Source organism: Artemia franciscana, chromosome 4 (genome assembly GCF_032884065.1).
Source record: "Artemia franciscana chromosome 4, ASM3288406v1, whole genome shotgun sequence".
Classification (NCBI taxonomy): Eukaryota; Metazoa; Arthropoda; class Branchiopoda; order Anostraca; family Artemiidae; genus Artemia; species Artemia franciscana.
In genome coordinates this window covers 54,894,443-54,920,038 of record NC_088866.1, presented here as the reverse complement: position 1 = coordinate 54,920,038, position 25,596 = coordinate 54,894,443, and the positions used below count along the sequence as shown (strand labels likewise).

At 35.1% G+C, this 25,596-nt stretch overlaps 1 protein-coding gene across 1 annotated transcript in view; it reads right to left on the bottom strand.

Annotated features, from left to right (window-relative positions):
- The window catches only part of LOC136026610 (glycine receptor subunit alpha-3-like), a 131,338-nt gene that overhangs the window by 3,529 nt on the left and 102,213 nt on the right, over positions 1–25,596 (bottom strand). The window contains exon 8 of the mRNA XM_065703333.1: positions 7,891–8,051. Coding sequence (XP_065559405.1) covers positions 7,891–8,051 — 161 coding nt within the window. The remainder of the gene's footprint in view (positions 1–7,890; positions 8,052–25,596) is intronic.

Sequence of the window (25,596 nt, the reverse complement as noted above, 5' to 3'; positions counted from 1 at the left end):
CATTAGATATATTTTTAATTATGAGATGAATGATGCAATATATTTACCTGCATTTTATGTGATTCTAGGAATTTTTGGTTTTTGCAATTTGCAAAATAAGTCTTTCTCATTTTTTGGTCGGAAAAATAATTTTGAAAATCAAGCTATTGCCAGCGGAAGTATATTCACCGGTATTTAAAGACAAATAGACCAATGTGCTGTTTAACATATGAAAGCCGTTTTCATTTTTTGTTCCTCTATTGGATTCATATCTGTCTACGCAATGCTCCTTGAATTACTGCAAGTGATTCGTCTAATTTAATAAGAATTTACAGCTTTCTCTATTCAATCATTTGGAGACAAAACCTCTCGAAGGAAAAAAGTGGGATGTAAGATACTTTTTATGTAATTAGAATCGGAAATCTATTTTACACAGATCAATTGAGGGCTAAAGAAGAACTAAGAGAATCCTTGGAGACGACAGTTATCGACAAAAGGATTAGTAAAATGATCAAATAGAAAGGTAACTGATTAGTCAGCAAAGCAATTCAAACTGGAAACATGAAATTTTTATATATCAGCTTTGGAGCCATGGGTGCTGCTGGTAGTTATGAAAATACCAGGAATATTTACTAAAAAAATAGGGAAAAAGAAAAGGGCTTTAGAGCCGAGAAACACTCTAATGATTTTAGGTCAATTTTTAGGGACGATTTGCCAGGGATGCCATATGTTTGTACACACAAAGAGATAGTTTCATCTCTGAGTTGAGTCATTGGTGACGTCTTCATGCCTGGCTTGTCACTGTGATAGAAAGTTTGGTTTAGAAATGGGACACATCACAGCGCGCTTAAATGAAAGTTTTTCTTTGCGTCAATCATGAAGAAAGGTGTGAGACTGATCTGTTCCAAAAATCTTTCATGGAGATGATAAAAATTTCCATATTGTATATTATTTATGCTGTGCTGATCAATCCATCTGAGTAGCCTCTCCTTGGTAGGAGAGAGGCAATAGCACAGTCAACATAACTTTGAAAGTCGCTGGCTAGCACACTTAAAGGGTTAGATGGTGACTAATGCAAACCATATAAATTAAGTCGAGTGCGTTTGAGATGCGTACTTGGAATTGAGAGCAAAGTACTAAAGCTAGTGAAATATTTGCCATTACATTTTACGGTTACAAAATTAAAAAACTTGTGCGTTCGTTCCTTACTGAAAAAAAAAATCCTGCATAATTTGCCGTCCCCCCTTCTCAATTTATCAATATTTATTCCAAAGTCTGATTTTTTTTTTCATGATGCTTCGAGTGATTTGAAATCCAACTAGTAAGTAAAACAATTACAGCGACCACCCGGCTATATTTTTCGCCCTCTAAAAGGGCTTAGGTAAGGCGCAAGAGCTTTTGCAGACGGAGTTGGGGCTGAGGTAAGTGGAAGTCTTCTTATAATGCAAGATCATTTGTGTTCGTTTTAAATTTTAATGTTGCTTTTCTATTTTATTTGAAAAACCAATCTTTTGTAATTAATTTGTGTTGGTCTGCGTATTTTTATTCTAACTTATATTAATTTGTGTTTAACAATATATTTTTTTTAACTTTATATCTAGGGACTAGTTAAATATAAGAGAACTTCACCCTACAAAACTTTTATTTGAATGTCTATTCGTTTGGAGGGAAAGGGGTTATAGTCCACAGGTAGGAATTATAGTCTACAGGTTGGAATAGAAACAAGCCACAGAGCCTGAGGGCAAGGGTTGTAAGTTATGTCCCAGGGGGATTTAAGGTGTTTATGCAAGTGATGGTTGCATAAACTTTAGAGGAGTCTCATTTGGTTAAAAGTTCTAGTCCCTTTCTAAGAGTCAAAAGTGATGGCAATAACCCCCCTCCTGACCACGTCTCTTTTCACCAAATATATGATTGAAATTGTGAGATAACAAGTTTGTTCAAAATGGTCCAAAGAACATATAATAATGCTCTAGGGTAGGCAAAACCCCCCAGAGCCCTGGGACAAGGGTTGTAAGTTATACCCTGGGGGCATATAAGGTTCTTATGGAACATCTGGTTTTCTAAACTTCAGCTGGGGCTCATTTGATTTGAAATCAGAAGTTATATTGCTCTTTTTAAGGGTCAAAAATTATTTCAGATTAACCAGCCCTCCCCAAGCTCATCATTTATCCAAAGATATCCAATTAAAATTTGGAGATATTAATTTTATTCAGCGTAGTTGAAGGTCCCGGAAATTATATTTCTGAGGATGACAACCCCCGCAGGGTATGAGTTCTAAGTGATGTCCTGGGGGCATATAAGGTTTTCATAGAAAGGGTGGTCGCATATACTTCAGACGGGTCTCATTGAAAAACTAATTAAAGGTTTTAGTGCCCTTTTTACGAGTCAAAGTTATCAGAGGATAATTACCCCCCCCCATATGTCATTTTTCATTTGCGGTTGTTACTAACAACCAGAGCAGGGGGCAAGGGTTGTATTATGCCCCAGAGGCATTTAAGAGATCTCACTGGAAAAGTAATCAGAAGTTTTAGTGCCCTTTCTAAGATTCAAAGTAATCAGAGGGCAGCTACCCTTCCGCACTCGTCGTATTGTCGCGAAACGCATCGACTTTAAACTGAGATAATAATTTTATTCAAAATAGTCCAAAGATCATGCAACAAGACTTTTAGGGTTAAAACAAGCCCCGGAGCCTGGGGGCAAAGATTGTATGCTACGCCCCGGGGGGATCTAAAGTTTTCATGAAAAGGATGGTTGTAGAAACTTTAGAGGAGTCTCATTGGTTGAAAATTGGAACTTCTAGTCTGCTTTTAAGATTCAAAGGTAACGGGGGGCCGCTGCCCCTCCTCTCGACAACCGCTCTTTTTACAAAACGCACCTGATTGGAATTGTGAGATAGCCAGTGTGTTCAAATTAGTCTAAAGAACATAATAATGCCTCTAGGGATGGCAAAACCCCCAGAGCCTTGGGACAAGGGCTGTAAGTTAGACCCTGGGGGCATATATGGTTCTTATGGAACATTAAGTCTTATAAACTTAATTTGGCGCTCATTAAATATGAAACTGGAAGTTATAGAAATCCAATTTCATTCAGTTCGATTTTTGAAAAAGCAACTCATTCAATTTGAAAAAGGAAGTAATGAATTGGAAGTTATTTAAGAGCCAAAAATGATTTGTGAGCAACCAGCCCCCCCCCCCCCAAAGTCATCATTTCTCCATAGACATCCAGTGAACATTTTGGGATAGCAATTTTGTTCAGCGTAGTTGAAGGGTCCGGAAATTATATCTTTAAGGATGGCAACCACCCCGCAGCCCTCAGGGCAAAGTTTTAAGTTTTGCCCTGGAGGCGTATAAAGTTTTCATAGAAAGAGTGGTCGTGTATATTTCAGAGGGGGTCTCAACGGAGAAGTAGTCAGAAGTTCCCCTTTTTAAGAGTTAAAGTGATCAGAGGGCAGCTATCCCCCTCTCCACACGTCGTTTTTTTCCCGAAATGAAGACAATTTAATTTTGAGATAGCCATTTCATTCAAAATAGTCCAAAAATTATATAACAAGACTTTTGCAGTTGTCACAAACCCTCAAATCCTGGGGGCAAGGTTTTAAATTATGCCCCTTGGCATTTAAGATTCTTATGAAAAGGAGGGTTTTATAAAATTTAGAGGTGGCTCATTTGTTGAAAAATTGGAAGTTTTAGCTCCCCTTTAAGAGCATAAAATAATGGAGGTTTACTACCCCCCCCCCTAACCACACCTCTTTGCCCGAAACTCATTCGATTGAAATTGTGAGATATCCAATTTAAAACAAAATAGTCCAAAGAACATATAAGAACACCTTCAGGGTTGACAAAACCCCCAGAGCCCTGGTGCAAGAAGTGTAAGTTATGTCCTGGTTGTATCTAAGGTTTTTGTGGAATGGGTTGTCGTATAAACGTCAGATGGGGCTCATTTGATTTGAATTTCGAAGTTTTAGTGCTCTTTTAGTCCCAAGAGTCAAAAGCTATTTGAGAGCAGCCAGCCCCCCCCCCATGCCCATCATTTCCTCCATTTTTTCAGCATTGTTGAAGATCCAGTATTTATACGTTTGGGAATGTCACCCTGACATTCCCAAGCGCCGATTACCCAAGTCGAATTAATCAAACAATTGGAAAACTAAGGTTCTATCACTATATTAGCTCTATAACTATCTACCTTGGTTCTACTGCCCTAGCAATGATGCATGGATGTATAATAGATAGACATATCTATTAACAAATGAACTAACCTCCTTTTTATACAATCCTAATAAGGGGGAATTAATGCCAGGTTTGCTTCTCACTCAATTTGACTATCTGTCTTGGCTTTTTCTACAATTAGCCATGGCTTGATGCCCACAACTATTCCATTTTAATGCGAAAAATCAACGGATTTCCGTTGATTTTTCGGACAAAGGAAGGTCATTTAGGTCTGGCAAATTGGAGGAGATAGTACGAGGTAATAGCTTCAACAGTAGATCAGTGATCTTTTCGGAATAAAGTATTTGTATTTTAGATTACAAACATTTTTTTTTTATACTTTTCTCAATACATTACTATTTCTTGTTGGGGGGGGGGGGCATAGGCAATCTCTCCATAATTTGTACCAAAGTTTAGCCTGGTCACAAGCTTCAGACAGCGCTGGATTTTCCTTACCACCCAGGAACTTGGGTGCCAATACAGATTTTTTTAAGAGGAACTGCTCATTTCTTCAACATACAAAAGCGCATGGCGAATTTCTGCAGAATAGATATCAGAGTTAATCTAATTTCATTAATGTCTTTAAAGGAAAATATTTGCAGGTGATGAATTGGAACCTAGAATGTGTTAAGAATGCTATTAGAAGTTTCAATGTACTGAGATGTGTTGATCTTTTTCCAATCGGGACAAGTGCCGGTGAAAAATATGAGTCTGTAACACTTGAATCTGAGAGGCATCATGTTTAAAACTAGAAGCAATAGGAAGGTGGACTGAAACTTGAAATTGAAAAAATACCTCAGCACAAAGAATATCAAGATTATACAATACAAAGTGGTCAAGGTTAAATGTGCAAGAGGAAGAATGAATGTAAGTAAACCTAGCGGTTTTCTGTTGAGCTTCACCATAGTCATCACCATATATTCCGTATAGTAGTAGTAGTAGTAGTAGACAGGTTTAATAGCAAAAACTTGACAGCTATCGCTGATTTGTGTTTCTTTACAACATATACAAAATCAAACTACACTTGTAAATATAAATCAAACTATAAATATTAACTCTTATTATACATTTTGATGAAAACCGGGACGAAAGAATTACCATATCGGTTTGTTCTTGCTTGAAGGGGAACTAACTTATCTTGCTTTCTCATTCTTGATGGTAGAGGTTGATCAGGTAGAATGTCACGGTGCTGAGATTTAGAAAGCAAGTACTTTCCGAAAATCATTATTAGAGTTTCGTACCGGTTTTGGAGTGACGGCAGTCCTAGCACTTCCAGAGCCTTTTCGTACGGGATGTCACGGCGGCCCAAGATGATCGACACCGCTCGCTTCTGAACCGATTCCAGCTCCTGACAAAGATACACTGTTCTAAGTGCTGAGGGCACCCAAACAGGGCACGCATATTCCAGAATGGGGCGGACATACGCTGTGTATGCATACTTAATACTATAGTATAGTAAAGAAGCACGGATAGAAGCTGAAGACAAACTGCAACTTAAATAACGATTAAAATCATCTACGGTCAAACACGGGAATTTCAGGTTAAAGACATCACGAAGGCATGAGCTAAGTTTACTAACTGCTAATGCGAAATCTCTCTCCGAATCTTCATCTTTGTAGTCTGTGGGTTGATACACATTTATTACTACGCACTCACCTACTCGTACAGCAAAAAACTATCACTGGAAAAGAACACACTAGAACTGATTTGATACTACACAAGTAGCCGTGCCACCAGAAGGTCTGCTATTAGAAACCCTATGATTAAATGGGACTGAAAATGTTTTGAAGTTGACACTAATGTCCAGTAAACCAAGGCTGTGGTTAGTCAGGAAATGTTCGTGCTAACGCAAAATACCATGATTACGAAGCATACTCTCAAGAATAGGATTTTTGTTAATAAGACCGATGTTAATGTTCCAGGATGGAAAGCAAATATGCATTTATCTACTTAGCTGCCCATTTATCGGTTTGAGCGTCATTTATCTATTTAGCTGCCCGTTTATCGGTTTGAGCGTTCCAATTGATACAGGTGTGACCAGACACTTTACATGTAATGCAGAACACGCTTCAAACACATGGATCATCCCTGGTGGAAAAGTGCTCCGTGGTATCACAGCGAGAGCACAGTTCTGCGTTTTTACAATCAGCAGCAATATAACCTTCTTGATGGCATCTAAAACACCCCCTGGTATGAATATGAATTCCTTGATGGCCATTTTCTCATAACCCACCTTCACGGAATTTTTCAAAAATTAGACCACTCCGTAGTTCAAAGTAAATCTTGTAGACACGTGATTTGCCAGACTGCAAAGCTTTGACACATTCTGAGATAATTTTTTCTAGATATTTTCCATTTATTTCTGTCGGTACACCTTTCATTGCACCAATGAAGGCAGGAGGTTTGACAGAGGCTAAAAGGCCAGGTTGGGAATTTTTCATCTGGCCAGCAATTGAGGAGGCAGCGAGTTTACTTTTTACGGCAATTTTTCATTCCGATGAGGAAAATTTCCCCTCTGAAATTTTACTTGCAGCCTTAGGACATATTTTATCAGTAAATTATTTCCTTAATAGTTGAGATGAAAGATTTGACTGGCAATTTTAATACAACATCATAGATAGGAGGCTTGGATTGGTCATTGGTGTAAGACGGCAAAGCGGAAGGGCACCAGGCAAAGGTGTTCTGCACTGCGAGATATTGCTTATTTCAAGATATTGCTTATTTAGCTCGGACAAACTATCAATTTTACGGCAAAGTTTACTCATTCAACAGGTTTACATGGCAACGATCACATTACCAATCGTTGGAATTTCACGATGTGAGTATACCACGAATTTAGGGATCTTACGGTTTTCTTTTGATGCCGTAGAGAACCACTTTTAATTTACAAGAACAGTTTTATCGTCTTTTTGGCATCTAATTAAAAGTGCTCCAATTTCTAGCACCTGAAGTAAAACCTCTTTTGCCTTTAGAGTGGTATCATGGCTGAAAAAGCTTGTCGACCTAGCAATTATGGTGTCTACTTTGATAACATCGATTGAGAAATAATATTCATAATTGGATTTAAAATAATTTTCGAGTCGTTCATGATTTGATAACTGCACTTGCGGTGGTAATATTCAATACATAAAAATCCACTCCAAATTGGTACGAAAGTCCTTCGCCAACATAAATACAGTCAATCACCACAATCGAGTATTTACCACAGATTTTACAATCAAACAGTTCGTGGTAACGAACTGTAGTAAGGAGCGACCCAGCTCAATAGTAACCGAAACTCTAAAAAACAGAATTTGAATTTCAATAGTTACATCAAAAGAATTGCATTTTAATGCTGATTTTAAATATATAAGTTTCATCAAGTTTAGTCTTACCCATCAAAAGTTACGAGCCTGAGAAAAATTGCCTTATTTCAGAAAATAGCGGTAAACACCCCCTAAAAGTCATAGTGTGTGTGTGTATGTGCGGGAGGGGACATAATTATTTTATCGTTTAAAGATATAACATTTGATTATAATTTAGTTCGTGAATGTGACAACTTCTCTTGAAAAACTACCGATATATGCTAGTCATGTTCTAAATTTTCATTTAATAAAATAAACGTGCTATGAGCTAAAGGGTGGAAGATACTAATAGGTAAACAAATTAAACGTGCCATGGGCTAAAGGGGGGAAGATACTATTAGGTTAACAAAGTTGTTACTTACACTGTACACGTTGACATAAATGCGTCAACTGCTTTTAGGTAAGACACTGGCGGAAGGGCTGCCTGCGATTTTGCATGCTGTGTTGATAGAGTGAGTAGAGATGTAACTCCAAGGGTAACTCTAGCTGGAGCAACCTCCGGCTTAATCCAGAAGGATACCCACTAAAAATTAGAGTAATAGAATAAATCATAGTTAAAATTGCTTTATAATAACTATAAACTATAGTTAAATCCGATTCAATTAAATCGGAGTTATAATTCCTTTATATTTGTGGGAAGCGGCTGTTACTGAACGAGCATAAAAGTTAGGTGATGATCATGATTAGTCAAAGGAAAAAACTTAAAACGAACAGAAATTATTCCTTATATGAAAGGGGTTATCCCCTCCTCAACGCCTCGCTCTTTACGCAAATTTTTTTTGTTGTTTTAAAAAGTAGAGTTGTGAGAAAGAGTAAAACTTTTGCGGAAAAAGCGAGGCGTTGAGGAGGGGACAACCCGTCTCATATACGGATTGATTTCAGTTACTTTTAAGTTTTAATGTCACACCTTACTTGCAGTTAAAAAACTTGTTTTTATTTCATTTTAACAAGGTATTACTTCAAAAACCTTAAAAAAGAAAACCAAAAGTTTGAAGCTTAGTAGAAATCGTTGTTAGATATTAAACTTGCTTTAATCATCAAATATCGTTAAGAAGACCTCAGTATGCAAAAAAGAGCGAATTGTCTGCGCTTAGAAGACAAGCGACACTGAGAATCCATATATAGAAGCCTGCCACGTGCCGAGTTGCTGGTGGCTGGTAATTGCAAAAATATTTGTATATTTCAACAACAGATTGCAACAATTCGAAAACCTTGAAAAAATAAACCAAAAGTTTGAAACTTAGCAGGTATGGTTATTAAAAATCGGGCTTGCTTTAATAGTTAAATATTGTTGATAAGACTACAGTATAAAAAGACAGCAAACAGTCTGAAATTGTTTGCGGTATAGTTATAAGCTATAAACATGAGTTAGCAAACAGTTTAAGAAGTTGTAGCTTTTATTTGAAGGTTTAATAATCTTGGAATCAACAGATTGTAAGTGCTCTAATTTCTATAGATGAAAATTACCAAATTCACCAAATTTTGTTACCAATTTTAACTAAGCTCTGTAGAGGTCTTAAGAGGGACGAGGACAGGTTACAACACACTGATTTTTAAACCTTGAAATACGATTTTCTTATTGCGTTGCTATTAGCGATATAACAATTAAAAAAAAAAAATTAAAAAAAAGAAATAGATAATGTTTTCAGTAAAGCGAAAATGACATTTTGGCATTTATAAGGCTATTAGGGTGGCTAATTCCTGGCTGTGGAAATTTATATTCGTTTAAAGTTTGACTTTATTATTCATTGTAATTTTGGTTCATTTTGGGTCTCTTTTATTCACGTAGAGTGGCATAACCTGTCGCCTACACAGCTTCTACCCTTTTATAGGGCTGAAGCCATTCTAAACCAACTGCAAGTTAGAACATTGAAAACAGGCAAATATTAATCAAACAACTTTTTTTTAACAAAAAAAAAAAAGGCTTAAAGCTGTTCGTTTAAAAGTTGTTTTTCAAATCATGTAAAAAAAAAGGCTTTTTCTAAAATAAAAAGACCGCCGAGAATTAATTTAGTTAAATTTGTTTCTCGATTGATATTCCCTTAGTTCCAAAATTTCAACTGAGGCCTTCTTTTGTTCTGAATTAAACAAAAAACAAGTTTTTTAAACTGAAAGTAAGGAGCAACATTAAAACTTAAAACGAACAGAAATTACTCCGTATATGAAAGGAGCTGTTCCCTCCTCAGTGCAACGCTCTTTACGCTGAAGTTTGCCTCTTTCTCTCAACTCTACTTTTTAAAATAGTAAAAACTCGTTAAAAAAACTTGTTTTTTTCGTTTAATTTCTGAACGTTTTTGAATTAATGCATGTTTTGATTTTGGCTCTCCACACATCAATAATTAAAACGAAATTCGCATGTTAATTTTTTTTTGGTTAAATGTCTTTCTCATAGTATTGATTGGACGATTTGGAGAAAAAAGAAGCGGGGGAGTAGGCCTAGTTACCCTCCAATTTTTTGGTTACTTAAAAAGACCACTAGAACTTTAAATTTTACGAACGTTTTTATTAGTAAAAATATACGTAACTTACGAATTAACTTACGTAACGAACTTCTAAATTTGTATGTTTTTATTACGTACTAGCTGTTTGTGTGGCGCTTCGTGCCACACCAACACGTAGTTGGTGGGAGGGCTTCACACCCACCCCCCAAGCCCCCCCCCCCCTGCGCGCGTAAGTCATTACGCGCCTTATTAGTTACGCGCCATTGTAGTTTTGTCCCTGTGTCCCACCTGTGAATATAAATAGATATATATATATATATATATATATTTTTATATATATATATATATATATATATATATATATATATATATATATATATATATATATATATATATATATATATATATATATATATATGTGTGTGTGTGTGTGTCGAGTGACGTCATGTTTGTGTGTCGAGTGACGTCATGTTTGTGTGTCGACTGACGTCATGTTTGTCGACTGACGAAATTACAGACCGGGACATGGGACACAAATGACGACCGGGACACCGGGACATAGGGAATATAAATGACGACCGGGACACTCAAAGAGAAAGCGACCGGGACACAAGGAATGTTCGATTAGCAATCACCATCAACAAAGCACCGGGACACAAATGACGACCGGGACACAGGGAATATAAATGACGACCAGGACATAAGTAAAAAAAAACTAAAAAAACTAAAAAAAAGGTAAAAACTACAAAAAAAACTAAAAAGAAAAAAAACTAAAAACAAATAAAAAAACTAATAAAGCTAAAAAACTAAAAAAAACTAAAAAAAATAAAATAAAAAAAAAGCAAAAAAAACTAAAAAATAAAGGAGAAAAACAAAACTAAAAAAATAAAAATAAAAATAAAAAAAACTAAAAAGGTAAAAACTACAAAAAAAAACTAAAAAGAAAAAAGAAAAAAAAACTAAAAAAAAAGTAAAAACCAAAAAAAAACTAAAAAGAAAAAAGGGGAAAAACACAAAAATTTATTTCATCATACACCAATTCAAAAACGAATGTACATACAGACCGAGACACCGGGACACAAATTACGACCGGGACACAGGGAATATAAATGACGACTGGGACACAGGGACACAGGGACACAACTACAACGGGGACGCCGGGGGCACGGGGTGATATATAAATGACGACGGGGACACAGGGAATGTTCGATTAGCAATCACCATCAACAAAGCTCAAGGGCAATCATTAGAATCATGAGGTATAATTAAAAAAAAACTAAAAAAAGGTAAAAAACTAAAAACTAAAAAAAAAGACCAATTCAAAAACGAATGTATATACAGACCGGGACACCGGGACATAAATGAAGACCGGGACACCGGGACACAAGAAATATAAATGACGACTGGAACACTCAAAGAGAAATTACAGACTGGGACCCTGGGACACAAATGACGGCCGGGACACAAGGAATATAAATGACGACTGGGACACAGGGACACAACTACAACGGGGATGCCGGGGGGCACAGGGGGATATATAAATGACGACGGCGACACAGGGAATGGTCGATTAGCAATCACCATCAACAAAGCTCAAGGGCAATCATTAGAATCATGAGGTATAGATCTGAATACGGATTGTTTTCCCATGGACAATTATATGTTGCATGTTCAAGAGTTGGTAAACCTGACAGTCTATTTATATGCACAGACAATGGGACAGCGAAGAATGTTGTATATTCGCAAGTTTTACGTAGTTAAAAACATATATATATATATATATATATATATATATATATATATATATATATATATATATATATATATATATATATATATATATATATATATATATATATGCCTCGTCAATACCTCGCTTTTTACATTAAAACTTAAATTTTGTCTCAATTCCTTAAGAATGATCCCTGAATCACAGAGGCCATAGAATAGGTAGTTGAAATTAATAAAATTACTTTAGCTTAAAGAGCAAGGTATTAGGAGGAGGTGAGCGCCTCACCTGCGTAATAGTTTTTGTTCGTCTTAAATTTTAAAACTACTCCTTACTTTCAGTTGAAGAAACTTTTTCATATTTATTTTTTCATTGCTCTTTAATAAATGCTAAAAAATCCTGCGCCTCATTCATTGAAATTCTCTTCCCCCATGAAAAATTCCTCCACGGAAAGTTTCCCCCGCATGACAAACTCCCCTCAACCCCTCCCCCACCCCAACCAAGAAAATCCCCCTGAAAGTGTCCGTAAAATTCCCAATAACCATTACTTTGTGTAAACATTTATCAAAGTTTATAACTTGCAGCCGCTCCCACAGAGACTATGGGGTAGTAAATCGTTCCAAAGGCATAGTTTTTAGATTTTTTGACTATTTTGAATAGAATGACTGTCTCAGAATTTTGATTCGGTGACTTTAGGAAAATTTTTTGGTCACTTAAAAAGGGCACTAAAACTTTTAATTTCCGTTAGAATGAGCCCTCTAGCGACATTTTAGGACCACTGGTTCAATATAATCACCCATGGGAAAAAAACACGCATCCGTGATCTGTCTTGTGGCAAAAAATAAAAAATTCCACATTTTTGTAGATAAGAGCTTGAAACTTCTACTGTATGGTTCTCTGATACGTTGAATCTGATGGTGTAATTTTTTACACCATCTTTTACACATTCTTTACACCATCTTTACACCAATTTTTTACACATTACACCGTTAAGATTCTTTGACTTTTAAGGGGTGTTTCCCCCTATTTTCTAAAATAAGGCAATTTTTCTCAGGCTCGTAACTTTTGAGGGGTACGACTAAACTTAATGAAAATTATATATTTAAAATCAGCATTAAAATGCAGTTCGTTTGATGTAACTATTGGCATCAAAATTTCGTTTTTTAGAGTTTTGGTTACTGTTGTGCTGGGTCGCTCCTTAGTCCAAACTAGAATATTTCACAATGAGAAGCAAAATAACCATTTTCTCTACAAAAATTTGTTGGCCTTGATAAGTTTCTCAGAGCCTTAACTCTTTGGCAAGTGTCAGCATACTGTGAATATTTTGAAAAGTCAGGTGCAAGTAGTGTCTTTTGAATTACTCAGGTACGAGTGTCATTTTCAGAGCACAGTTTTATGAAACTCTCGTAATCTTGGCCTAGCAAACGATTCTATGAGCTCACTCAAAATAAAACTAATAAGAATTATACTGGTTTTGACTAACTTTGAGTCCCCCCCCCCTACTTGTCGCAAAAAGTTCAACTTTCTTGGCCAAAAACAGTTTGTATAACTGAAATAGGGACAAGATGAACATATTATTATTATTATTATTATTAATTTATTACCCGTCAAAAACGGAAAAGACGGAGTATATAAAAGAAAAAGAAAGAAAAGCACAAAAAATTTAAATACACTTCCACTACAAATATTATAAAATAACACTAGTCCAGGGGTGGTTGGCTCTTAAAACATTGGTACTGAATTTGGAAATTCTTCTCTCTATGGCCATGGAAGGGTTGATGACCTTATATTTCCTGGAGATGTCGCCATTGCTGTGCCACGAAGGGAGACGCAGGAGAAACTTAGCATATCTGTAAAATGCGCTGCAAATGACTTTCTTTTCGGTAGCTGTGAATATTTTCCAGAAGCGAACCAGAGCAAGCAGATGGGGGGTAGTAAAAGCATTGTATAGCCGGGCAAGGAGGGGACGGTTGAAACGATACTTATTGGCAACAAGTAATTCGTAAGATGCTCATAGACGGTAAAAGCATTGTATAGCCGGGCAAGGAGGGGACGGTTGAAACGATACTTATTGGCAACAAGTAATTCGTAAGATACTCATAGACGGGAACAGAGGTGGTTTGTCAGTGCTGAGCGTGTGTCCTTCAATGTAGAAGAAATAGTAAGGCCAAGATATGTAAGGGACTCACAAGGCTTAATTAGAGTGTCGCTGATTTTAACGGAGAGGTTAATTGAAAGCTCATTTTTTAAACCATTGATGAAAAGAAGTTCTGTTTTAGATTCGTTGAAGGAAAGTCCAATCTGCTTGTATTCCGCTGTAAGTGAGTCGTAATTTTGTTGAACTAGAGATATCAAACGATAAACATGAAGTATGTCATCAGCAAAGTTCAGCATCTTTTCTTTCCAAATATATACTAATTGATTAATTCACAAATACACCCCCCCCCCCTGATGTTCCAACTTATAGCCCAAGGAATATCAAACTTCAAGAAAAACTAAAAAAAAAAAATAATTAATTTCATAATATGCAGTTTGTTTTTATCAATCAAATTATTCTGTTTCCTTCTATTATTATACAGTTTTAAAATCAATTCAAATAGTATTCTGGTAAATTACGTACTCAATCATACACGGAGATTAATTGCCGATTGAGGTCGCCGGTTTAGTATGGAAGCTACGATGTATGACTGCATCGATCTAACAGTGGAATATATTATCAGGGTAATATTTGGAACCATTAGGAAGAGTAGGGAGTTCATTCCAGCGAATAATTAGTATATTTGTAATAAAGAAACATAAAAATGAAACGATTTGTGTTTTCACCTATGTTATTTATGGAATTTCATGCGCAACTGAAATTCTTTTCATGATAGCATCCCATTTTTCGACTACTGTATTACATATAATGTCTAGGGAAGAATGAAGCATAATAATAATACTACTACTAATAACTCACTGCAGCACCAAGCCACCTGAGGCCAACACAGCTTCGCACGCTCCTCCTCCAACCTAATCTAATCAAGGCCTCCCTCTTTACACCCTCCCGTGAAGTTCCCATTTCCTTTAAATCTTTATTTATGACATCCTCCCAACCCAGACGAGGACGACCTGCTTTGAGAAGGTTATTACCAGTTCCAAGTCGGCTTAATATTTTATAATTTTTATTTGATAGCATTTTGGACCTATTTGTGGTAAAGTCGTTATTGTCCAAAACACCCCATGAAAAGAAATAAGATAAATAATTATTACCCAAAAATGGCGATTGAGAAAAAAACCCTTCTATGTCTTTAAATTGGCAAGAATTGTTGTCTGGATTTACAAAATAAACTTCCTGCGCTTGTGCCCCTTCTTGTTACTTAAGACCCAAGAACCGAAATCCAGAATGCGTATCTTATTAGGCAGTATTTTATATTTCCTTAAACACAAAATTGTTGACCATAGGTCCGAATTTGCCAACTATTCTCCTCTTTATGTCTCGTATATTCTACGTTCTTCATTCTTTAGCCTATGGTGTGGAAATGCCGCCTGTCCCTCAGATATTAAAAGAAATAAATGAACCTAAAAAAAGGTTATCCCACGTAGATAATAACACGACAAAGCCGTTTCTCAAAGTATCGTGGCTCATTAATTTTGACCATTATATTCCACATGGAAGCATCCAAGTGATTTCACTTTTTTGTCTGTGTTCCAGTCAGATTAGATTCCATGATTGGGGCAATTTCCAAGCAGAAATTTATATGTTCTTCCTTCTAAGAGAGAAGCATTTTCTCCGGGAAACATGAAATTTCCTAAACAAAATTACTGAATTTACCTTTGTTTAACTGTTACGCGAGGGATTTTTTTTCAACCTCCAATTGTCTATAAAAGAAATACAGGTGAATATAAAAAGAAAGAATTTTATGATAGAAAAATACACAATGCAGATTACATCATACAATTATCTTGACGATTGAGGTCTTTTTTTTTTTATCTTTGAACGAGCTTTGTAATATCTTCTTCGTAAAATTTTGCCGCCAAGGATTCGCAGATAGTTCTGATAGACCCATCAATTTGTCAATTTGGAACGCTGCCCCCTAAAACACTTCTTTAATTCAGGGAGAAGATGGGAACCAGTCCGTGTTAAGTCAAGACCATGTGGTTTATCCTGATAAAAAGTAGCCATTGGATTGTACGATCAGTCATGGAGCATGAAACAGAACTGCTCATGGGACAGAACAGTTACAGAAGTCAGCATGCATCTGTTTAAATGTCGCCAAATATTTGTTCCCTCCCCTTGGAAATTGGGAACTATAAAGCAATTTTGAAGAAACGAAAGGAAAGAGAAAAGAGTAGGGAAAACCATGGAAAAATCGTGTGTTAGTCCATGGTCTGCTGTCAGCCAATTGTTGTAGGTTCTTAATAAAGGCTTATACAGCTACACAAGCAATACAGTTGTTTGTCCCAAAAAGTAATCATTGAATTTCCTTGGGATATTTATTTGCATTTATTTGTGCGAGAGTCATTTTATTTCAGGCATGTCATATTGAACTAGGGTTTCTACATCTGTTGCAATGAGCTTCCACGAGCGATATCCATCTTTATCCTGAATTGTTTAAGCGATGTAGTTGTTTAAAACCTCTTCTGGATTGTTTCTTTGTGGGCTATCGATGTCTGTCAAAACGACACTTTTAACGAAAATAATTCAAAATCGAACTAAATTGTTTTTAGAAAATCCAAAAAAGTCTACTATTGCGATAGCGGGTGGCAAGAGTCCTATGATACAATAAAGACCATTGCACCAGACAAAAAATTCACACGGGGACTTAATGCGTTTAATATTATTGAACCAATCCTGTGGTTTCTTATTGAAGATTTATGTTAAACCATTGAAAAATGGTCTCAGGAGATATTGCAATTATTGAAGTTCAATTTCATCATGATAAATTTCCATAATTATTGTTCTCCACAATTTCTTTCATTTGAGCAAATGTTTGAGGACGCTTGCTTTGAACTGTACTTACTATCAAACAGTTCGTGGTAACGAACTGTAGTAAGGAGCGACCCGGCTCAATAGTAACCGAAACTCTAAAAAATTGAATTTTGATATCAATAGTTACATCAAAAGAATCACATTTTAATGCTAATATATAAGGTTCACCAAGATCAGTTATACCCATCAAAAGTTAATCACAAACTTCGAGGGCAACTAGGCCTCCTCCCTTGCTTCTTTTTCTCAAAATCTTCCGATTAATTGCAATTAATTATTGTGCAAATTTCGTTTTAATTATTTATGTGCGGAGAGCCAAGATCAAAACATGCATTAATTCAAAAACGTCCAGAAATTAAATATAAAAAAACAAGTTTTTTTTTAAATGAAAGTAAGGAGCAACATTAAAACTTAAAACGAACAGAAATTACTCCTTATATGAAAGGGGCTTTTCCTCCTCAACGGCCCGCTCTTTACGCTAAAGTTTTTTACTGTTTTAAAAATAGAGTTAAGGGAAAGAGTCACACTTTAGCGTAAAGAGCGAGGCGTTGAGGTGGAAAAGCCCCTTTCATATACGGAGTAATTTCTGTTCGTTTTAAGTTTTAATGTTGCTCCTTACTTTCATTTAAAAAACTTGTTTTTTTATTTAATATTATCTACAGGGCTGTTAGTGATTCAAGTTTCCTCGTAACTTTAAACAAACAAATATATTCTGGTGAAAAGAAATTTCTGCTCTCGGCATACAATAAGGCTACAAATACACCCTGTGATTAAATTTTATTAGATCTCAATCAAAGCACACCGATGATTTATGTGTAGTCACTGATATTTTTGACAATGACATTACTTTTATATCTACCCGTGAACAGTAAAATAGGTCATTAGTTGCCACCATGACACTAAAGAAACTAGTTGAAAACAGATATTTTTTCCGTCCTAGGTAATTCAAAACCGTGGCTTAGGAAGGCTATACTCAAAAATGGCATTGGCAAAGAATTCATTAATCTCCTATCAGAGCTTTGTCTAAATTTAACCGAGATTGAAAAATCAAAGTACACTGCTTAAAATACACATGGTTTTCAATGAATATAAATGACGCAATACGCTTTAGAAGGTTTACGGTCAGGGTAGGGGTAGCAACCAAAGTTATGTTTTTAGTAATTTTTCAGGTTAAGTTTGACTTAAGTATATGTTTTTATCTTTACTTTTTTATGATTTACTTATACATTTATTTCAGCATCTGTTATCTTGATGATTGATAAGATTATTTTAGTTTTGCTCCCTTTTTTAAATTTATTCTTCAACTGTAATTTCTGGTTAAAATTGACTTCAATAAAAAACAGTTTCAAACAGTTCGTGATAACGAACTGTAGTAAGGAGCGACCCGGCTCAATAGTAACCAAAACTCTAAAAAATGGAATTTTGGTACCAATAGCTACATCAAAAGAATTGCATTTTAATGCTGATTTTAAATATATAAGTTTCACCAAGTTTAGTCTTACCCATCAAAAGTTACGAGCCTGAGAAAATTTGCGTTATTTTAGAAAATAGGAGAAAACACCCCCTAAAAGTAATAGAATCTTAACGAAAATTATACCATCAGATTCAGCGTATCAGAGAACCCTACTGTAGAAGTTTCAAGCTCCTATCTACAAAAATGTGGAATTTTATATATTTTGCCAGAAGGCAGATCACGGAAGAGTGTTTATTTGTTTGTTTGTTTTTGTTTTTTTTTTCCCAGGGGTGATCCTATCGACCCAGTTGTCCTAGAATGTTGCGAGAGGGCTCATTATAACGGAAATAAAAAGTTCTAGTGCCTTTTTTAAGTGACCAAAAAATTGGAGGGCACCTAGGCCCCCTCCCACGCTAATTATTATCAACGGATCAAAATTCTGAGATAGGGGACGATTTACTCCCCCACAGTACCCGTGGGAGGGATTACAATTTCAAAACTTTGACCAGTGCTTACATATAGTAATGGTTATTGGGAAGTGTACAGGCGTTTTCAGGAGGATTTTTTGGTTGGAGGTAGGGGTTGAGAAGAGGGGGATATGCTGGGGGAACTTTCCATCGAGGAATTTGTCATGGGGGAAGAATATTTCCATGAAGGGAGCGCAGGATTTACTAGCATTACTTAAAAAAAAAACAATGAAAAAATAAATATGAAAAAGTTTTCTTTTTCAGCTGCAAGTAAGCAGCAGCATTAAAACTTGGAACGAACAGAAATTAGTACCCATATTAGGGGCTCACCTCCTCCCAATACCTCGCTCTTTACGCTAAAGTATTTTTAGTAATTTCAACTATTTATTCTGCGGCTTTTGTGATTCAGGGGTGATTCTTAATGAATTGGGACAAAATTTAAGCTTTAATGTAAAGAGCGAGGTACTGGCGAGGGGGCGAACCCTCTCATATCTATCTATATATATAAAAATAAGTTGTCTGTCTGTGGATGGATGGATGGATGTGTCAGGTGACGTCACCTGAAAAAACTGGATTAGGTGACGTCAAAACTGAAAAAACTAAAAAAAGGCAAAACTACAAAAAAAAACTAAAAACTAATAAAAAAAATAAAAAAGCTAAAAAACTAAAAAAACTATAAAGGTAAAAACCAATAAAAAACTAAAAAAAAAACTGAAAAAACTAAAAAAAGGCAAAAACTACAAAAAAAAACTAAAAACTAATAAAAAAAGTAAAAAAGCTAAAAAACTAAAAAAACTAAAAAAACTAAAAAAAGGTAAAAAACTAAAAAAAATTAAAAATAAAAAAAAAATAAAAAAAAGGAAAAAACTGAAAAATAAGCTAAAATAAAGGTAAAAACCAATAAAAAACTAAAAAAAAAGGAAAAAACTAATAAATGACGACACTCAAAGAGAAAGCGACCAGGACAAAAGGAATGTTCGATTAGCAATCAACAAAGCACCGGGACACAGGGAGTATAAATGACGACCAGGACATAAGTAAAAAAAAAAAAACTATCTATATATATAAAAATAAGTTGTCTGTGGATCTGTGGATCGTGGATCAGGTGACGTCACCTGAAAAAACTGGATCAGGTGACGTCAAAACTGAAAAAACTAAAAAAAGGCAAAAACTACAAAAAAAACTAAAAACTAATAAAAAAAATAAAAAAGCTAAAAAACTAAAAAAACTAAAAAAAGGCAAAAACTACAAAAAAAACTAAAAACTAATAAAAAAGCTAAAAAACTAAAAAAACTAAAAAAAAGGCAAAAACTACAAAAAAACTAAAAACTAATAAAAAAAAATAAAAAAGCTAAAAAACTAAAAAAACTAAAAAAAGGTAAAAAACTAAAAAATAAATAACGACCGGGACACAGGGACACAACTACAACGGGGACACCGGGGGAAACAGGGGGATATAAATGACGACCGGGACAAAAAAACTAAAAAGAAATAAAAACTAAAAACTAATAAAAAAAACTAAAAAATCTAAAAATCTAAATAAGCTAAAAAAGAAAAAAAAAGGAAAAAAATAAAGGAGAAAAACAAAACTAAAAAACGAATGTATATACAGACCGGGACACCGGGATACAAATGATGACCGGGACCCGGGACACAGGGAATATAAATGACGACCGGGACACAGGGACACAACTACAACGGGGACACCGGGGGAAACAGGGGGATAACCTGACAATCTATTTATATGCAAAGACAATGGGACAGCAAAGAATGTTGTATATTCGCAAGTTTTACGTAGTTAAAACCATATATATATATATATCTATATTCACAGGTGGGACATAGGGACACAACTACAATGGCGCGTAACTATTATGGCGCGTAACGACTTACGCGCGCGGGGGGGCTTGGGGGAGGCGCGAAGCGCCCCCACCAACTAGGTGTTGGGGTGGCGCGAAGCGCCACCCCAACAGCTAGTATGTAATAAAAACATCAGAATACAAAAGTTCTTTACGTAAGCTAATTAATAAGTTACGTATATCTTTTACTTATAAAAAGATTCCTTAAAAAATTAGAAGTTCTAGTTGCCTTTTTAATTAACCGAAAATCGGAGGGCAACTAGGCCTCCTCCCCCGCTCTTTTTTTCTCAAAATCATTCGATCAAAATTATGAGAAAGCTATTTAGCCAAAAAAAAAAAATAAATATACAAATTTCGTTTTAATTATTCCTCTGCGGACAGCCAAAATCAAAACATACATTGATTCAAAAACGTTCAGAAATTAAATAAAAAAAACAAGTTTTTTAAATGAAAGTAAGGATCGACATTAAAACTTAAAACGAACAGAAATTACTCCGTATATGAAAGGGACTTTTCCTTCTCAACGCCTCGCTCTTTACACTAAAGTTTTTTACTGTTTTAAAATGTAGAGTTAAGAGAAAGAGTCAAACTTTGAGAGTCAAACGAATCTACTATTTGAATAAATAGTTGAAATTACTAAAAATACTTTAGCGTAAAGAGCGAGCTATTAGGAGGAGGTGAGCCCCTTTCATATACGGAGTAATTTCTGTTCGTTTTAAGTTTTAATGTCGCTCCTTTCTTTCATTTAAAAAACTTGTTTTTTTTTATATTTAATTTCCTAATGAAAGTAAGAGCAACATAAACACTCAAAACGAACGGTAATTATTCCCTCGATCAACTTGCTAGATTTCTTTAACGTTAAACAACTGTTTTAAAATATAAATTTCTTGGCCAGAAATTTTGTCATTGTTTACGATTTCTCAGGATAAAGAAAAAAATTCATTTTCTTTCAAAACATGATCTAACTAACAAAAATTCAAAAGAAAAATTATAGGAATTTACAATTGACAGGGTTAAATTCGGAAGTTTGCTCGATTTCCCCGACATTACGTAACAGTTTTAAAATCTAAATTTCGAAATTTTTGGTAACTTCTTAGACTATTGAAAAATTATAAAACGTAAATAAACATGAATAATTTTGGAAATGAAGCTTTCTAAGTCTCTTCGACATTATCGAATCGTTTCAAATCTAAATTCCATGATAATTATTTGTCAAATATTATGTGGAGTTTACTGTGTTGAACTTCATAAGAATACCCAAAAGACTTTTGAAGTTTTGTCAATTTTTCCCAAATTTTTGAAAAATTTTCCAAATTTTAGTAAATTAATACTCTATGCTGATGCCTTGAAGCTTCTTTGGCCGGCATTGTCATGTGAAGATCCCAAAAAAGTTTGAAAACAAATTTTGAAGTTTTGTTATCCTAAAATTGGCTCCATTTGATACGTGGATTTACTGAAAAAAAAGATCTTAAAAGGAAAATTATGGGTCTTTAAAACTGACTGAAATAACTTTGGAAGTGCAATTTTCTAGATTTATTTGACATTGAAAAACTGTTTTTAAATACAAATTTAATGGTTATTAATTTTCTGATTATTCTGTGGAGTCAGGCTTCATTCATAAAAATGCTCAGGAAATTTTATAATTGTTGGATTTTCTTAGGTTATACCGAAAATTTAATCCCTTGAAAAATAAGATAAATTCGGTAGTGCAATTTTCTTGATTTTTTGGACATTACCTAACCATTTTTACACCAATATTTAGCTTCGTGACCAAATTAATGAACATTAATTTTCACAAAATTGGAGTTTATACACTTGACTTAAATCATTTAAGCGCTTAGAAAATGTTGTAATTGTTTTCGATTTCTCATAGCAAAAGACCATCGCAAAGTTCTTTTCATATAGCAGAAGATCAGGTTTTTTCAATGCACGGACTAACTGCACATCCGAATCTATTTCATCAATTTCCTATATTTCTTCCAGGTTACTTAACCGTTTTTCAATCTAAATAACATGGTCATTTATTTAATAATTAAATTGAAAAAAAAGGTTTTTTTTAGCTGAAAGTAAGGAGTGACATTAAAACTTAAAACGAACTGAAATTACTTCGAATATGAAAGGGACTGCTTCCTCATCAACGCCCCGCTCTTTACGCTAAAGCTTGACTCTTTCTCTCAACTCTGCTTTTCAAAACAGTAAAAAACTTTAGCGTAAAGAGCGGGGCGTTGATGAGGAAGCAGCCCCTTTCATATACGAAGTAATTTCAGTTCGTTTTAAGTTTTAATGTCACTCCTTACTTTCAGCTAAAAAAACTTGTTTTTCTTATTTAATTTCTAAACGTTTTTGAATCAATGCATGTTTTGATTTTGGTTCTCCGCAGGGGAATAATTAAAACGAAATTTGCAAGTTTTTTTTGGCTAAATGGCCTTCTGATAGTTTTGATCGAATAATTTTGAGAAAAAAAGGAATGGGGGAGGAAGCCTGGTTGCCATACGATTTTTTGGTTACTTAAAAAGGCAACTAGAACTTTCAATTTTTTACGAATGTTTTTATTAGTAAAAGATATACGTAACTTATAAATAAGCTTACGTAAAGAACTTTTGTATTCTCATGTTTTTGTTACATATATGAGGGGGTTCACCCCCTCGTCAGTACCTCGCTCTTTACATTAAAGCTTAAATTTTTGTCCCAATTCATTGAGAATGACCCCTGAATCACAAAAGCCGTAGAATCAATAGTTGATATTACTAAAAACACTTTAGCGTAAAGAGCGAGGTATTAGGAGGAGGTGAGCCCCTCATATGCGTAATAATTTCTGTTCGTTTTAAGTTTTAATGCTGCTCCTTACTTCCAGTTGAAAAAACTTTTTCATATTTATTTTTTCATTGTTTTTTTAATAATACTAGAAAATCCTGCGCTCCCTTCATGAAAATTTCCTTCCCTCATGACAAATTTCTCGATGGAATGGTCCCACAGCATATCCTCCCTTTTCAACCCCTCCCCCAACCGAAAAATCCCCCTGAAAACGTCTGTACACTTTCCAATAACCATTACTATATGTAAGCACTGGTCAAAGTTTGTAACTTGTAGCCCCTCCCACGGGGACTGTGGGGGGTAAGTCGTCCCCAAAGACATAGTTATAAGGTTTTTCGACAACGTTGAATAAAATGGCTATCTCAGGATTTTGATCCGTTGCCTTTGGGAAAATAATTAGCGTGGGAGGGGCCTAGGTGCCCTCCAATTTTTTGGTCACTTAAAAAGGGCACTAGAACTTCTCATCTCCGTTAGAATGAGTCCTCTCGCAACATTCAATGACCACTGGGTCGATACGATCACCCCTGAAAAAAAAAAAAAAACAACAAACAAATAAACACGCATCCGTGATCTGCCTTCTGGCAAAAAATACAAAATTCCACATTTTTGTAGATAGGAGCTTGAAACTTCTACAATAGGGTTCTCTGATTCGCTGAATCTGATGGTGTGATTTTCGTTAAAATTCTATGACTTTTAGAGGGTTTTTTCTCCTATTTTCTAAAATAAGGCAAATTTCCTCAGGCTCGTAACTTTTGATGAGTAGAACTAAACTTGATGAAACTTATATATTTAAAATCAGCATTAAATCGCAATTCTTTTGATGTAGTTATTGGTATCAAAATTCCATTTTTTAGAGTTTTGGTTACTATTGAGCCGGGTCGCTCCTTATTACAGTTCGTTGCCACGAATTGTTTGATACCATGTGAAGCTTACAGGGTTTAACTTCAGAAATAAAAATACTCAGAAAATTCTGAAATTTTCGGTACCTCGCTATTCCACAGAATCAGGTCCTTTCAACACGTTGACTAGCTGACCAAAAATGTTTTGAAGGAGAATTACCGGTATAGGATTTTGCAACTGACTGAAATTTGTTTTTCAATGTGCAATATTCTTGATTTATTTGACTTTACCTAACCATTTGTAAACCAAAATTTCAGGGTCATCAATTGTCACAACATTTTTTGGAGTTTACGCAGTTTCACTTAATTAAAAAGCCAAGGATATTAGTAATTGATTTTGACTTCTTAGGCTATACCGAAAGATTCGTTATTTTCTATTTGTAGATTATCTCACGAAATTGAATAAATAGCAATTATAGGACCTTAAGATTAACAGAAATGGCTTCGGAGGGGTAATTTGCTAAATGTATTATGAAACATTCTGTAAGTTTATCAGTGTTAACCTAATTCATTAAAACTCGTAAATAATTTTGAACTTGTTGGCAAATTCTCCTATTTTGTAAAAACAACCACTCCTTATGATGTTTGGACTAGCTGACGGAAAAAGCAAGAAAATATGTATAATATATATATATATATATATATATATATATATATATATATATATATATATATATATATATATATATATATATATATATATATATATATATATATATATATATATATATATATATATATATATATATATATATATATATATATATATATATATGGTGGGGGCGCTTCGCGCGCCCCATCAAGCCCCCCCCCCGCGCAAGTCGTTACGCGCCATATTAGTTACGCGCCATTGTAGTTGTGTCCATGTGTCCCACCTGTGAATATAGATAGATAGATATATATTTTTAACTACGTAAAACTTGGGAATGTACAACATTCTTGGCTATCCCATTGTCTGTGCATATAAATAGATTGTCAGGTTTACCGACTCTTGAAAATGCAACATATAATTGTCCAAGGGGAAAAACAATCTGGATTCAGATCTATACCTCATTATTCTAATGATTTTCCTTGAGCTTTGTTGATGGTGATTGCCAATCGAACATTCTCTGTGTCCCTGTCGTCATTTATATATCCCCCTGTGCCCCCGGCGTCCCCGTTGTTGTTGTTTCCCTGTGTCCCAGTCGTCATTTGTGTCCCGGTGTCCCAGTCTGTAATTTCTCTTTGAGTGTCGCGGTCGTCATTTATATTCCCTGTGTCCCGGTCGTCATTTTTGTCCCGGTCGTCATTTGTGTTCCGGTGTCCCGGTCTGTAATTTCTCTTTGAGTGTCCTGGTCGTCTTTTATATTCCCTGTGTCCCGGTCGTCATGTGTGTCGCGGTGCTTTGTTAATGGTGATTGCTAATCGAACATTCCTTGTGTCCCGGTCGCTTTCTCTTTG